At 40.2% G+C, this 16,235-nt stretch overlaps 1 protein-coding gene across 11 annotated transcripts in view; it reads left to right on the top strand.

The window, feature by feature from the left end:
* GALK2 (galactokinase 2) overlaps positions 1-16,235 on the top strand; it is a 244,345-nt gene that overhangs the window by 151,608 nt on the left and 76,502 nt on the right. For 7 of the 11 annotated variants that reach the window (XM_017960600.2, XM_017960602.2, XM_017960603.3 and 4 more), the window contains one exon: positions 12,451-12,652. The exons of 2 other annotated variants lie outside the window; for them this stretch is intronic. In XM_017960600.2, coding sequence (XP_017816089.1) covers positions 12,451-12,652 — 202 coding nt within the window. Of the gene's footprint in view, positions 1-6,620; positions 10,170-10,941; positions 11,024-12,450; positions 12,653-16,235 lie in introns of those variants that run through there. 2 more of the 11 variants (XM_017960605.3, XM_021940544.2) reach the window with 2 other exon arrangements.

The raw sequence follows: 16,235 nt of genomic DNA, 5'->3' as shown, positions 1-16,235 counted from the left end.
TGAGACACAAAAATATGGCTTATCCAGGGAGCAGCTTCAGATTCTTCCCTTGCTAATAGGATGAGAGCAAAATGATGTGTATTGAGAACCTGCCATATTCAAGACACTCTATTAGGTTCCAAAGGGGCTATAAAGATATAAAGAGGGCACAGTCCCTGCCCTCCTAAAGCAATATATGGTAACTATAATTAGAAAGGAACACAAAGTAATTAAAGTGTGCCAAGGTGGGAGATATGGATGCCTCTGACTTATGTTTTGTGAGAGTTTTGTAAAAGAGGTGGCATCCAGGCTGATACTGAAAGAGATGTGGGGATTGCAGAATCAGACTGGGTAGGATGCTGATGCAGTGTCTTCATTCTGGGACTCTGCATGCTGCCAGTGGACAGGCAATGATGGTGCAGGGCAGGCATCTCAAGTCAATGGGGAGAGGATAGTGTCACAACCATACCATTTGGGGGACTGTTGATGTGTCTTGATGAATTGAAATGTGGGGGCTTTCATTTGTTGGGCAATGGAAAAATATGCTAGATTTTGATGCAATGAAATATTCACAAATGCCACAATCAAAATGGCACTTCGGGAAGTTTGTCATGGTATGTATGAGCAGGTTGATTAGAGGGGAGAGGGATACCAGTTAGAAGGTAGTGCAATGGTACAGACATGGGATGATAAGAATCCAAACTACAAAGGTAGAGAGTAGAATGGAAAGAAGAGAGTGATGGACTCTGTCTTGTAACGTGAATGACTCTGGACTTATTTACAGGAGCTTAGCATATGCCAGCGTGTAAAATGCAGGTGAGGGTGACTACAGTGGAGTGAGGCAACGGTTTTGATCAGAGGAGTAAAATGTACTACGGAACAGACCTTGAAGGCTCTTGCTACTTTGGAAATCTGAGAAAGGGAAGCCATAAACACGAGGAGCACTGTTACTCTCCATGAAACAGTATTATGCTGTTGATTTTCAAATATTCACAAATGCTTTTTGGAATGTACTTTTCCATGGATTAGTGTGTTTTATGTTGAAAGTGCTTTTTTTTTTTTCCACCAGCGGGTTTGCTTTTAAAATCAGGTAAAGATATTTTCTCTTTAAATGTAAAATGCTAATTTAATTTAGTCTTTGCTGCATGGGAATGGGATACTAATGTGGCTGAAAACAGCAGTTTATTTTATGTGGGTTTGACCATTTCAGAAGTTTAACATTTTTAAAAAATATTATTACTAGGAAAATAAATTTGAAACCACATTCCAACTTCAATGAGGATTATTCAAGTGTTTTTCAATTATATTGCTTAAATACTCCAAAGAGTCTTTGCCTCAGAGCACAGACTCCTTATTATGACTTTGCTACAAAGGAAAACAGGACTCTGTTCTGGGTTCTGAAGTGGTTTTCCTCATCCACCTCTGGATTGCTCTTCTTGGAGACCAACTCTTGGTTTAGCCTAGTGGAGCTTTCTATTTGTTAGAGAAATTGACCAGTAATGTGTGGTTATATGATTGTGCACAGCCAGCTACAGCCACAACTACTTTTAGCCCCTCACTCAAACAGTGGGAAAATATTCTGGGGTATGAAAGTCTCAGGAAGATTAATTATACACTTACATGATAAAGATTTCCAATTATCTCAGACCAGCATATTTATTCTTTATGATTAATTATCCCGAGATAGCCTTCATTTAAGGTAATAAAATATTCTTAAAATACTTACTACGTTTTAGCTTGATAGCTGAAAACAAATGCTCTGCATTCTTCTGTATTTACAAACCTTTATGCAGTTTGGTGATATGAGGCTACGTGGAGAAACTCGCTGCATAAAGAATGAGGGAGATGATGGTCCAGCTCTCCCTTGCAGTCATCAGACTGACGTCCAGAACTGCATTCAGGCCGGGGAACCACCCTTCAAGAAGGGCATACACAGACTAAAGTGTATTTGGAAGAATAAACAGGTGAAGGAGACTGGAAATTCAATCATGTTGGAACTTGGAAGGTTGCTCTGGAGAGAAGACTCAAATAGTTGTGGTATTTCACTGCTGCAGGGGGCAGGTAGCAGCTGCCATAGTTTTGGCTACTTAGCATCTGGGCCCCTTTTCCATCTCAGGGAAATCTACTATGTGTATGCTGGTGATGGGGAGGGTCTTGCATTCTATGGTAGAAGTTGAAGGGTCAGATTTGTCTGTTTTGAGTCACTTGACACTTGCATGTGGACAAGGGTACTAGGCTTCTTCTGGTGTCCAGGCACGTGTTTATGGCTGGGGCTTTGAGTCTAACAGGCATAGGTCAGTTGATAAAGTGTCTAAATTCCAATGTCACATCCAGACTGCTCTTGTGGAATGATGTTGGCAGTTCTTCACTGGCTGCTTCCCGTAGCTTCTAACCTCTTCCCACCTGGTTTCACGTTCTAATAGAGAATGGAAATATCTAATCCTAAAAGATTTTGTGAGCTTCTTAGTATCTTCAAAATAAGTTTCTCTTTTGCTTGAGGTAGTTGGTGTAGGTTTATGTTGTTCACAAACAAGAATCCTGACTGATATAATTACTAAAAACATAATGATTTCTTATTTCTAACTGGAATTATTTTATTTTTTACTATTTAGTGAATTTTTTCTTTAATTTTTAGTTAACATATGATAATTGTACATATTTATAGGGTACAGAGTGATATTTCAATACAGGTATACAAATGTGTAATGATCAAATCAAGATAATTAGGCTATACATCACCTCAAACATTTAGCATGGCTTTGTGTTGGGAACATTCAGAATCCTCTTTTCTAGTTGCCTGTTTTTTGTTTTCGTTTTTGTTTTTGAGGTGGAGTTTCGTTCTTGTTGCCCAGGCTGGAGTGGAATGGCATGATCTTGGCTCACCGCAATCTCTGCATCCCGGGTTCAAGCAATTCTCATGCCTCAGCCTCCTGAGTAGCTGAGATTATAGGCATGTGCCACCACGCCTGGCTAATTTTGTATTTTTAGTAGAGACGGGTTTCTCCATGTTGGTCAGGCTGGTCTTGAACTTCCGACCTCAGGTGATCCACCCAAAGTCCTGGGATTACAGGCATGAGCCACCATGCCCGGCCTCTTCTAGTGTTTTTGAACATGTATAATAAATTCTTGTTAACTGTAGTCACTCTACAGTGCTATAGGACACTCTACAGTGCTATAGGACACTAACTTAGTCCTCCTATCTAGCTACAAGTTTGTAACCATTCTCTTCTACCTGCCTTCCCCCACTACCCTTCCTAGCCTCTAATAACTATAATTCTATTCTCTACTTCCATGAGCCTAGTTATTTTTAGCTCCTGCAGATGGGTGAGATCATATGGTTTTTTTTTTCATCTCTCTGCCTGATTTATCTCACATAACATAATGCCTTCTAGGTTTATCCATATTTCTGCTAATGACAGGATTTCATTCTTTTTTATTGTTCAATAGTATTCTATTGTGTGTACATGCCACGTTTTCTTTATTGATTCATCTGTTGGTGAACATTTAGGTTGATCCTATATCTTGGCTATTGTGAATAGTGCTGAAATAAACATGGGGCACAGATACCCTTTGATATACTGATTTTCTTTCTTTTGGATAAATACCCAGTAGTGAGATTGATGAATCATGGTAGTTCTATTTTTAGTTTTTTCAGAAACCTCTATACTGTTTTCCACAATGGCTGTACTAATTTACGTTCCCACCAACAGTGTAGAAGAGTTCCCTCTTCTCTGATCTTCACCAGCACTTGTTATTATTTTGTCTTTTTGATAGTAGCCATTCTAACTGGGTAAGACGATATCTCATGGTGGTTTTCATTGGCATTTCCCTGATGATTAATGATGTTAAGCATTTTTTCATATACCTGTCAGCCATTTATATGTCTTCTTTTGAGAAATCTCTATTCAGACCCTTTGCCTATTTTTTAACTGCATTTTTGTTTTTGTTGTTGAGTTGTTTGAGTTCTTTGTATATTCTGGATGTTAGTTCCTCGTTAGATGAGTAGTTTGCAGGTGTTCTCTCCCATTCTGCAGGTTGTCTCTTCACTCTGTTGATAGGTTTCCTTTGCTGTGTAGAATCTTTTTAGTTTCATGTTGTCCTGTTTGTTTATTTTTGTTGTTGTCAGTGGTGACTTTTGTTGTCTTACCCATAAGATCTTTGCCTATACCAGTGTCCTGATGCATTTCCCCTCTGTTCTCTTCTAGTAGTTTTATAGTTTTGGTTTTTACATTTAAGTCTTTAATTCATCTTAAGTTGCTTTTTTTATATGGTGAGAGATAGGAGTCTGTTTGTCTTCTTCTGCATATAAATATCCAGTTTTCTCAGCACCATTTATTGACAAGCATATCCTTTTCTCAATCTAACTGGAATTTTTAACCTGGATTCAACAATAGCTTTATGGAATCTGTGTGTTTGTTGTGTTATATGGAGTATTTTGGTTATTTGTTCATTCACATGGGGGAGAGGGTCCATTGTTTTATTTACTTCTCAAAAGGTTCTATAATCCTTAAAGGGCCAAGAACCACTTATCTGCAGGATACAATTTAAACATCTTAGCATGACATTCAAAGTTCTCATTATCTGGCCTCAGCCCATTGCTTTGATTTTCTCTCCCATTACATTCTCTGCTGCTTCTATTTCTTTATCCTCTTTTCATGCTCCAGTAGTCAAAGTACTCTGTGTTCTCTAAAAGCACCTAATGATTTATAGTCTCCACGTCTTTGCTCTTGATGTTCTTTCTGCCCAACCCTTTTCTTTGGTTCTTATCCCACCGTTCCATTGGTTTGCTGAACACCTACTCATCTATTTAGACTTCACTGGTTTAATTCCTCAGTGGATGTAATGATTACTGTGCTACATCCCCTTGGCCTACCTGATTTCAGCATTGCTGGCAGCCCATGTTAAGCTAGCAGCTTGTATGAGTGCCTCTTCTTTGTAGCCTTTGTGCATTCTCCACACTCACTGAAGGCAGACGTGTTACCCAGGCATATCTTTGTGGAGAAGTTAACCCTTCTTGGGGGAAACACTCAAACAATGAGAATGTGAGTGGGCCAATGCCCCAGCCTTCCCATTGCCTGTGGGCCAATGGTGGGCACATTCAACATGACTCTTCAGAGAGAGATCCCTGAGAGATTAGGCCGGGAGCTGTCCACATAGTTAATCTGCTCACTAAGCCCCCTTTTTTGGCTTGCTTTCTTTCCTGAATCACTTTCCTTCCTCTTTCACCCCTGCTTCCTAGATTTCTGCTCTCTGCATCCAAGTCTTTATCTCAAGCTCTACTCTCATATGCATCTAGATCCAGACACCCTCTTGACTGTGTGCCTCTATTTTAGCTGTGAGATGCTGCTGTAGCATATCTCGCCCTTTATTGATCTCATTTAATGATTTCTTTCTAGTAGACTATTACTTGTGGAGAGTAAAGAGCTTATCTTATTGTGATATGAGTGGGCACCATCCAACTGGCTGCCAGTATGGGTAGAACAAAGCAGGTGGAAGAAGATAGGTTTTGCTGAGTCCTCTTGCTCCCTTTCTCTTCCTGTGTCAGATGCTTGCTTCCTCTCCTCCTGCCCTTAGACATCAGATTCTAGGTTCTTCAGCCTTGGATTCTGGGACTTACACCAGCAGCCTTCTGGGGGTCCTAGGGCCTTTGGCTTCAGACTGAGGGCTGCACTGTTGGCTTCTCTGGTTTTGAGGTTCTCAGACTTGGACTGAGTCATACTACTGTCCTCTCTCCCTCCCCAGCTTGGAGACAGCCTATCAGGAGACTTCTCCTTGTGATTATATCAGCCAATTCTCCTTCTTTTATATACCTATATATCCTGTTCGTTCTGTCCCACTGGAGAACCCTGTTTAATACACTTATTCATTACTGGTCCCTAAGCAGGTACATAGTGGACCCTCCACAATGTGTAAAAGGCACGGTGCCTGAGAGCTGTCTTCAGATATCGGAAGGGTTACCTTGTGTTTACATATGTCTGGGGAACAGAACCAAGACCAAAGAGTAGAGGTTACAGGAAGACAGATTATAATTCAATACATTGTTTATCAGTGCACCTATGGGAGGTGATATTTGATAGTAACAGTAACAGTGGCTCGTTATGGCATGATGACCCACTCAGGAAAGATACATGCCCACTCTTTTGCTGAGAAGTCCTATTATAGAAAATTTTATAGAACAGGGACCACAAGCACATACCTGCAAGGACCAGCCTGGCATATAAACTAGTGAGGCAGGCTAAGGGTCACATAGTTGGGAATGGTGAGAACTGTGTGGAATAAAGTGTGTGTACCCTGTCTCAAGGGGTAGGTACTCCTCAGCTCCAGTCAACAGTTGCTAGGCAGTAATGCAGATCCAGCACTATCAGACCTTCCGGTTTTCCAAACTAAGTAGATATCCAGATTCTTAGGTAAATCTTCCAGCATAAAGACATTTGAATCAAGAAGGCATCACCGTGGCTGGCTGTGGCGCATGGGTTGTTAGTTTGTAATCTTTGTATAGTGGATATAGCCGAGGATGTTAAAGCCTCAGATGTGAGGATGGCTTTCTAGAGAGCCAGATTCTGGTCAGCTTGCTCTCTTCAGGCCCATGAACACACTCTGCCTGTTCCCACCTTGGGCCTTTGGCCATTTTCTCTTCACAGCAGGGACACTGTGTGGCTCAGACATCCTGTGACATCCTGTGACATCTCCCACTGCTGGTCCTTCCCCAGCAAGCCCTGTCTTCTTAGTGCACCTTCAGCATTTCCAGCACTCAGACGTCTGCTGCAATTGCTCACTGTCTAGTGGCGTCATGGTTTGTCTTATCTGAATAAGTAAGTTACAAGTTCCCTTAATGCAGAGGTTCTACTTCCTGTGGCTTTCCCGTCAATTGGAGCATGGTATTGGGTGCATAGCAGGTGCTCAGTAAGAACTGTTGGTTCACTGTTGCTAGATGACTGACATACTCAGTGCTTATGGCATCACTCTTAGCAGAAGACGACGTAATAAAGAAGAGGCCACCAGCTCTTGCATGGCGAACTTTAAATCAGTGAAGCTCTTTCAGATGACTCAGTGCTTTTGGCATTGCTCTTAGCAGACGATGAGGTAATAAAGAAGAGGCCACTAGCTCTTGCATGCAGAGGTTAAATTTAAATCAGTGGGACTCTTTCAGAGATGAAATAGACATGCCCTCTATCTACTGTTGACCTGCTGTCCTCAGAGCTTAAAATGGTGCTCAGTGTGCCTCACCTGTCAAAGGCTTTCCCTCATCATTTCCCACCAGAGATCCAACAAAATAACCAATTATGTGTGTCCTTATTTAGATTTCTTGATTAGAGATGGGTTCTGATAATAAACTATGTAACCATCTTTTAAAGGAAAACGTTAATAGGCAACTCTTTGTTACAAAGATTGCCTAAAGAAAAAAAACTTAATTTTAACTGTTGATGATTATTTATTTTTGTATTCTTTCTCTTTTACTTGAAACACATTTTGTTTTAGAAATCTCTTTTTCTCTCACATCTATAAAGCAAAATACAACATAAACAATTCTCAGTCATCTGTGATAATGAGTATTAGGGTATACTTTGGACACTGAAGTTTACTAATTGTTTCCAAACTTTATTTTAGCAAACTTTCCCCACTTTGTGGTGAGGATGCTAGTGAGTATAAATTGTCAAAATAGTATGTCTCCTTTATATTCTGCATTGTACTTGTTTCACTACTGTTTATTTAGCCTAGTTTCAGTGCAGTTTTGTTACAAGGAGAAGGATCGGAATCATTCATTCAATAAACATTTATTGAACCCCTACTAAATGCCAGATCCTATTTTAGCTGCTAGAGATAGTTGTGAAGAAATTAGACATTGGTGGGAGACAACCACAAACCAATGAACAAATGAACACACAGGAAAATATTGGATGGAGATAGGTGTTGGGAGCATAAAACAGAATGGAGAAAATATGTCTGGTGGGGGCTACTCCAGATTGGAGTTGAGTCTCTTGAAAGCTGTGACATCTGAGTCTTGAACCACAAGAAGGAACCAGCCATGTGAAGATCATGGGGAAGAGCATTTCAGGACAACAAAACAGCTACTGCCACAGACCTATCGCAGGAGCCACGTGGTGTGCTGGAAGCACAGCTAGGAGGCCAGTCAGAAGGAATTTAGCCAATAGAATTTATTATACAAGTCAAAATTGCTAGCAACAAAATGAGATATGTATTTTGTAGTTTAAGTATATATGGCTATGAACATTTAGATTTCAGAATTTGTGCCGTGATTTCATGACTAAATTCAGTGATTATGTAAGATTCACATTGGAGAAAATCAGTGTTCTGAAGACTATGCAGTGCATCCCGCTTTGAAGCTTTGGATTTCTCATGACTAGGATAGGCCATTAATAATATTGGAGGAAAGTATCATCTAGTGTTATATTCTTAAATTGAATTTGCCTTGAAAGTAATCATGCATACAATGAACATAGTAAGAAACAGCTTCCTTCATCCTTTAATGTAATAATTGCTCCCAATGATTACAAGAGCTTATAGACAGCTGGAACATCCGGCTATCATGTTAGCTGGACAAGGAAGAAAGCTGTTATGGATAAAGCTTCAGATTTTCTTGCATTTTTTGATATCTGTATAACAGAGACCTGATGAGTTGCCAATACGTAACAAGCCAGAACCCTGAATCCAGAGAGCATTTGTGACATTCAGCCAACACAGAACTGCTTTCCCACCCAAAGGGTGGTCTCCAAATCTGTTGTAGCTTTTGGCAGGATTTTTATTTCACAATTGAAAACAGATGCCCTTTCTGCCCTTTCCCTTGTTGTCTGAGTTACTACCATTCAGGAGATTGCAAGCCATGGCAATCTCTCATGCACCTTCAGAATGCCCAGCAAGAGTCCTCGTTAGACACTGGTATTCAGAAGTCCTACTGTGAAACACTTCCTGTGCAAGAAGTGAACAGATTCAGGAAGGTGCCAGGATTGTGAAGTTCCAGTAGTCTGGTGGGTGTCTTGTGAATGTTTTTTGTCAAAATCAAAGCACCAGTCCTGGGTTTAATAGAAAACATCTCTCTGGATAGTTTCTATTTTAAAATATTTAATCCTAAAAGAAAATATTTAATCCTAAAGAAGTATGTAATCCTAAAGGAAAACCAAAGTGTACTCTCCCTAATGGAATGTATTGAGTTTCATTATAGGATATGGCCCTAAAATATGCTTGGATAGGATATTGCAAATCCAGAGTATCAAAAATCACTAAACTACTAAATTCTTGATTGACTAAAAGAGACTTATTAGACATAACAACTGAATATAATGTGTGGAATTTGTTTGGATCTTGGTGTAAACCAATTGAAATTTGAACTGGTGGACAATTTGGAAAATTTAAATATGGACTCAATATGAGGCAATATTAAGGAACCACTGGTAATTTTGTTAGGTGTGATAATGATATAGTGGTTATCTAAGAAAATAAGAGTTATAAAGACAGTGCTGTGGAGGGGAAAAAATGAAACCTGAAACTTTAATAAGATTTATTGGTTCATTAGTAGAAATGTAAAAGTGCTTCCGTAAAAGTAATCATAGTTTAGGGGAGAGGAACCTAGAGGCAGACCCAGGAGGAGAGAGTCATGGAGAAAAGGAGATTTTGAAGGATGTTCAGTGTCCTTCAGTGAAGGGACAGTGCCAGCTCTAAATGGCTCTGCAAGGGAAGAGCCAGGGGATAAATCCTTCTCACTCTTTTCCCTCCCATCTGTTGCTGATCTTTTCCTGCTCTCAAATCTAGATGGCAGGGGACTCACTGGTGTAGTCTATACAGGTCAGCCTTTGGGGCTGATAGTAGGGTGGAAAAGGGCAGAGAGTAGAACTGGGGATGTAAACAAAAGCTACTAGTAACAGCATCTTTATAAAGTATAACAATATGGGCGGAATGTTGAAGGACAGATACTCTTGGAAGAAGCCCTTCATAGAATTATAAAATGTTAGGGCTGGAAGGATCCTGAGAAGTGACTCTCAACCTCATTTTAGAGGTGAGGAAATAGAGTATTATAAAGGTAGCAATTTGTATATAGCTAGTTGTCACAGAGCTGTTAAGAAATTACAGACTTTTTGATGTGAACAGACACTTCTCAAAAGAAGACATTTATGCGGCCAACAAACATGTGAAAAAAAGCTCATCATCACTGGTCATTAGAGAAATGCATATCAAAACCACAATGAGATACCATCTGACACCAGTTAGAAAGGCAATTATTAAAAAGTCAGGAAGCAACAGATGCTGGAGAGGATGTGGAGAAATAGGAACATTTTTACACTGTTGTTGGGAGTGTAAATTAGTTCAACCATTGTGGAAGACAGTGTGGCAGTTCCTCAAGGATCTTGAACTAGAAATACCATTTGACCCAGCAATCTCATTACTGGGTATATACCCAAAGGACTATACATCATTCTACTATAAAGACACATGCACATGTATGTTTATTGTGGCACTATTCACAATAGCAAAGACTTGGAACCAATCCAAATGTCCATCAATGATAAATTGGATAAAGAAAATGTGGCACATATACACCATGGAATACTATGCAGCCATAAAAAAGGATGAGTTCATGTCCTTTACAGGGACGTGGATGAAGCTGGAAACTATCATTCTCAGCAAACTAACACAGGAACAGAAAACCAAACACCGCACGTTCTCACTCATAAGTAGGAGCTGAACAATGGACACATGGACACAGGGAGGGGAACATCACACACTGGGGCCTGTCGGTGGTTGGGAGGTACGGGAGGGATAGCATTAGGAGAAATACCTAATAGAGATGACGAGTTGATGGGTGCAGCAAACCATCATGGCATGTGTATATCTACAGTAAAATTAAAAATTAAGTAGTAATTAAAAATTAAAAATTAAATTAAGTAAAATTTAAAAAATAAATAAATCATAAACTTTTTGATTTTCAGCCCTGTCTCTTTCCCCTAGGCCTGGGAATTTTCATAAATATTCCAAAATTTTCCCAGACCCACCACACCAGCTAAGCCACTGTTCAATATGGGTGAAAATGGTAAGGAAGTCTAAGTTGTTATTCACAGGAATGTGTAAGCATTATAGACATAGCCATTGCAGTAGGCCATATTTCTGTAGCTGAAATTACAGATTCATTGTGGGTAATCTGGAAAATACATATATGTGTCAAAAGGAAAATAAAAGCACCCATAATGGACCACAGAGATAACTACTATTAACATTTTGGTGCTTTCCTATCAGTTTTTAAAATTAAAATGTACATAAATATATGTATGTGTGTATGGAAAATTAGTATCAGTTGTACATATAGTTTTGCAGGTTGTTTTTTCACTTAATAATGAATAATTTCCTGTATATCAAATTGCCTTAGAATCTGAGTTTTGATAGCAGTAATATTTCAAAAATGAATATAGCATAATTTTTTAAAGTCCTCTGTTATTAGATACTTGAGTTGTTTCTTACTTCTATGATAAATAATGCTGCAGTGTGTATATATATATATATACACAAACACACACATATATAGGTACATATATAAATATTATATATCCCATATAAATAATTGTGTTTATCTGGGACATATATTATTTTTATTAAAAAATTGCCACTGTTAAGAATTTCCAGGGGTCCTTTCTATTGAGGCAGAGTGGAAAGAACATGGCTGTAGGGTCAGGCATCCCTGATCTGTTTGGCTTCCGCCACGTTCTGGATGTGTGACCTTAAGCATGTCACTTCACTCTATTGAGCCTCCTCCTTTCTGTTAACAGGGATCATACTGTACATCCCTCAGTGCTGTGATGAGAACTATACGAGGTAGTACTTTTTTTTTCGAGATGGAGTCTTGCTCTGTCACCCAGGTTGGAATGCAATGGCGTGATCTCGGCTTACTGCAACCTCTGCCTCCCAGGTTCAAGCAATTCTCCTGCCTCAGCCTCCCAAATAGCTGGGATTACAGGCACCCACCACCATGCCCAGGTAATTTTTGTATTTTTAGTAGAGACGGGTTTTCACCGTGTTGGTCAGGCTGGTCTTGAACTCCTGACTGCAGGTGATCCACCCGCCTCGGCCTCCCAAAGTGCTGGGTTTACAGATGTGAGCTACCACACCCGGCCTACACAAAGTAGTACTTTCAAAGTGTCTGGCGTGTAGGGTGTACTCAATACATGTTACGTCTCTCTTCATTTGGGATGGATTAGATTGCACATAAGTGTATGCACATGTGTGTTGAGTGAAGTGAAGGAAATATCGTTACAAAATTTTATTCAGTATCAAGAAAAAAGTAAAACTGACTTGCAAATAGACACATTTCAATGGAAAGAATCCTTTCAGTGAAAGAGAGACCTATTACAGTTTAAGATATTGATAATGAAAACAGAAATGAAAGTCTTCAAAAGTGTATTTTTCTTTATACTGGGTTGTCCAGTAACTATTCCCAACCTCCCTCCCATCCCCTTCCTTCGTCAGTGCTTATCTTCAAACTCTATCAGCGGGCAAAGCATGTGTACAGCGAGGCTGCGCGAGTGCTCCAGTTTAAGAAGATATGTGAAGAAGCACCTGAAAACATGGTCCAGCTGCTGGGAGAGTTGATGAACCAGAGCCACATGAGCTGCCGGGACATGTATGAGTGCAGCTGCCCTGAGCTGGACCAGCTGGTGGACATCTGTCGGTGAGGCAGCCTGGTGGGGGCCAAGGGATGCCATCAAATAATATTGTTTAAATAAATGGAAAAAGACGCAACATTTTGTGGGGAATGAAGATTGTTCCCCACTTCCTATATGAGGGGTCTCCGATGATACAGAGCTAAACTTGTTCCCTTCTAAATGCCTGTAGGATGAAAGATTTGATACCTGGCTCCATGATTTTATGGGGCTCTGGGTTTGGAGTCGGTTTGGAGTCAGCTCTTTACATCATGGGAAAGACCTTTCCATCTTTGGATGATTAGGCCTTTCAGGATGGTAACTTTGCTCAGAGCTGGGCCCTGTTAACTTTCTCATGATATGTTTTATTATACTGCTGCTCTGCCAGAAACTCCTGTCCAGTGTCCTAGTTAAGTTTAGTAGTTCTACTCAGAAGAAGGGAGAAAACTGACAGAGGATCTCAAGCTTGATGGGAGTGTGTGGGGAGATTGCTGAAGGAATCACCCAGAAAGCCAGCATTTCCTGCTTTCCAGGTTAAGTTTAGGCATTTTGAGGAAATAAGGGCTGAAGAAAGCCTAGGTGATACATGGTTAATTGAGGCAGAAATGTAAGGAGGACAACTCTTTCACAAACCTAAACACAGCTTCCCTAAAATTGTGAAAGAATGGAGATAATAGAGTTAGTCGTCTTACCCAGGAAGGAGCTCAGTGACCCGGGGAGAACTGAAACTGGGAGAGCTCTCAAACGCTAGATGTTACTTCACTGTGAGAACACAATGCCACACTACAATTAGTAATAGAAATGTAATTAACCACTTGGCACTTGTGGCTTGCCTCAGTCATTGCCACACTCCCAGCCTGAGAAGTTTAAACCAAGTAACTCCAGTGATCACAAATGGCCTGGGTAACCCAACTTGTCAAAAGACTTGAACACAGCATTGATGAAGATCGCTCTGCTGACATGTTTGCTCACTGATTGCCAAAAGCCTTCCCCAGCTTGTTTCGTTTTAAGTACCCTTTTCTGAAAATATCAAGGGCCTACTATATGGAAGGGACAAATATTGTTCAGTTCTGGAAATAAGAGGAAGTGGAATTATTTGTGCACAGATCAGGAAGAAATGTCTTTGCCTGGAAGGAAGTGGGATGGTTTGAATCCCACCTGAAAAACTGCGGAAGGGCATTTGCCAGCTTCCTGGAATTCTCAAATGAACTTTCTCTTCCTAGAATGGTCAACCTGTACTTGTTCTCATGGAGCTTACCTTCTCGTGGTGAAAGAGAGAAATGACCATTAAAAATAATTTGAATGGTAGTGATAAGTGCTATGGAAAAAAGTGAGAAGGAGTAGAGACTACAGGGTTAGGTGGGTACTCTTTCTATGGAGTGGTTGAAGAAGGTCACTCTGAGGAAGAGATATTTGAGCAGAGACCTGAAGGAGGTGAATAAATGAGAACAGCAAGTGCACAGGCCCTGAGGTGGATACTTGGCTGTCAGGTGTGAGGCTGAGCAAGCTCAGCATGGCAGAGGGCCAGGAAGGAAGGAGAGGTAGTAGATGAAGTAAGGGAGGAAGTGGGCAGCCATACCACATAGGCTGTGTAGGCCATTGGAAGGCTTCTGGCTTTGAGAAGAGAAAGGGGGCAATGGAAATGCTAGGCAATTCTATGCCAAATATGCTTGGAAGGAAGACTTTTTTGCTGTGTGGGTAAAAGAGAGAAATCAAGACGACTGGTGGGTTTTTGCCCTGAGAAACTTTCCTTGTGCCTCTAAAAGCCACATTTTTGAAAAGCACTCTTCACCATTGTGGGTTAGAGTTATCTTAGAGTACTATCAAATATTAGATCAGGAAGGGGTCTTAGAGATCCAAGAAGGCACTAAGAGATTAAATAATTTGAGTAAGTTTCACATAATGAGTTCATTGGAAAGCTTGGCTCCCAATCCAGTGATTTTCCCACACCTGCCTCTCCCCTTGGGTTATACTGAGATGTGATTACACTCAAATGTCAGTCATATATATGTGTGTGTATGTGTGTGTTTGTAACCTATTTTTATCTCCTAGCTTTGAAGCTTTATGATGGAGGCCTTTGTTGTCATAGTCTCCAGCCTTTGAACATTAAGCAAAGTCATGTTGAGCAGGAACGTAATGTGTAGAGTAGGATAAAAAGTGGGCTGGAAGTTAGGAAGGTTGGATTCTGGCTCTCTTTTCATTCTGCGCTCTGTGAGTTGGAACTGTTGCTTCACTTTGTGATCTTCATTGGCTTTTTCTGTTCTAGCAGTCTCTAGATCTATACATTTAAAAAATATGGCTCTAGTGGAAAAGTTTATGGCTATGTCTTACAGGGGTTTGGAAGAGTACCTCTTATTTATCTTTTCATTTTATTTGTTTTTGGAAAATCCTTTCTTAATGGCAGATAAAGTGTTTCATTTTCATTTGCTGTATTAATTTTCTGAGAAAAATTCAGCTCTGTGAAAAACTTAGGAGCTCCATCACTTTTTCATGATTGTTTTGTTTGGACAATTGCTAAGTATGAAAGTTATTTTCTACTTATTCCATAACTATAAAGGGTTTAACTTTTCCATATTGAAAGATTATCTTCTGGCTTATTGAAGATATTGGCCAGAATAGTTGTCTGGTCCTTAAAGCTTCTTAGACAATTAATTTTTTCTTTTCTGTCACTGTGACCAGCAGATAATATTCTTCAAATGTTTCAGTTGGTTGCAATTTACTGAAAGGTCCTAAGTGGCAGAGCAACCTCAGAGGAGGATAGCCCCAGGGGAGTTAAGCTGATGCAGACATTGATGTCATTCCCTCCTTCAGTCAATACATATTTTCACATGGGTATCTGCGTACCATGTGAAATTGCAGTCTACTGTCCACTTTCAAAAGCTGTGACTTTCTCTTGTGAAGATGTCTGAGAAGCAATGAGGGAAGAAGGAGGGGTTCAGAAGAATGCAGAAATTAGTAGGAGTAAGATAAAGGATGGATAAAGGATGGTTAAAAAGGATGGGGAAGACAGATGGTGGAAGAGTAGCAGGTAGTAACATGGGGAAAGGTTCAAATAAATGAACAGTGGAGCTACTCATAAGCCCTAGTTCTTTCTGAAACCGTGTGACTGTCTCACTGGGTCAGGCAGAAAAGGTGTTGGACATACTGGAAAAGGTCCTGGCAAGGCCTGGTGTGAGCCACTGGTGCCACAGACACAACCTCTGGCAAAGTACTGCTTTATTTAAAAACCACCACCACCCCCACAATTCCCTGCCACCATTAAAAATGTTAACATCAGTAGGGAAGGTATGACTAAGACTGGGCAGCCTGAGCAGGTTGCTTGTCTTCCCCAAATGAGGGAAGAGTAGGGAAGCTGAAATGGGTTCAAGGAGGAGCACTGCCAAATATAATCTTTACATCACCCTCCCTGGTTCATTTATGGCACTTCAAAATTCCTTTAGTGTTTCCGAAGGGTTTCTTGGAAACTATTTGTATGAAAAGACAACTAATTGAATGAGTAGATTAAGGACTTGAATACCTAGAATACCTAAGATGCTATACACAAGCAGAAAATCTTAGAGTGATCTGAACTAGACTGAATTAAAAAGGCATCTCCTAGTTAGCATATAGGAC

Source organism: Papio anubis, chromosome 7 (assembly GCF_008728515.1).
Source record: "Papio anubis isolate 15944 chromosome 7, Panubis1.0, whole genome shotgun sequence".
Lineage (NCBI taxonomy): Eukaryota > Metazoa > Chordata > Mammalia > Primates > Cercopithecidae > Papio > Papio anubis.
This window is presented reverse-complemented; position numbering and strand designations above follow the sequence as displayed.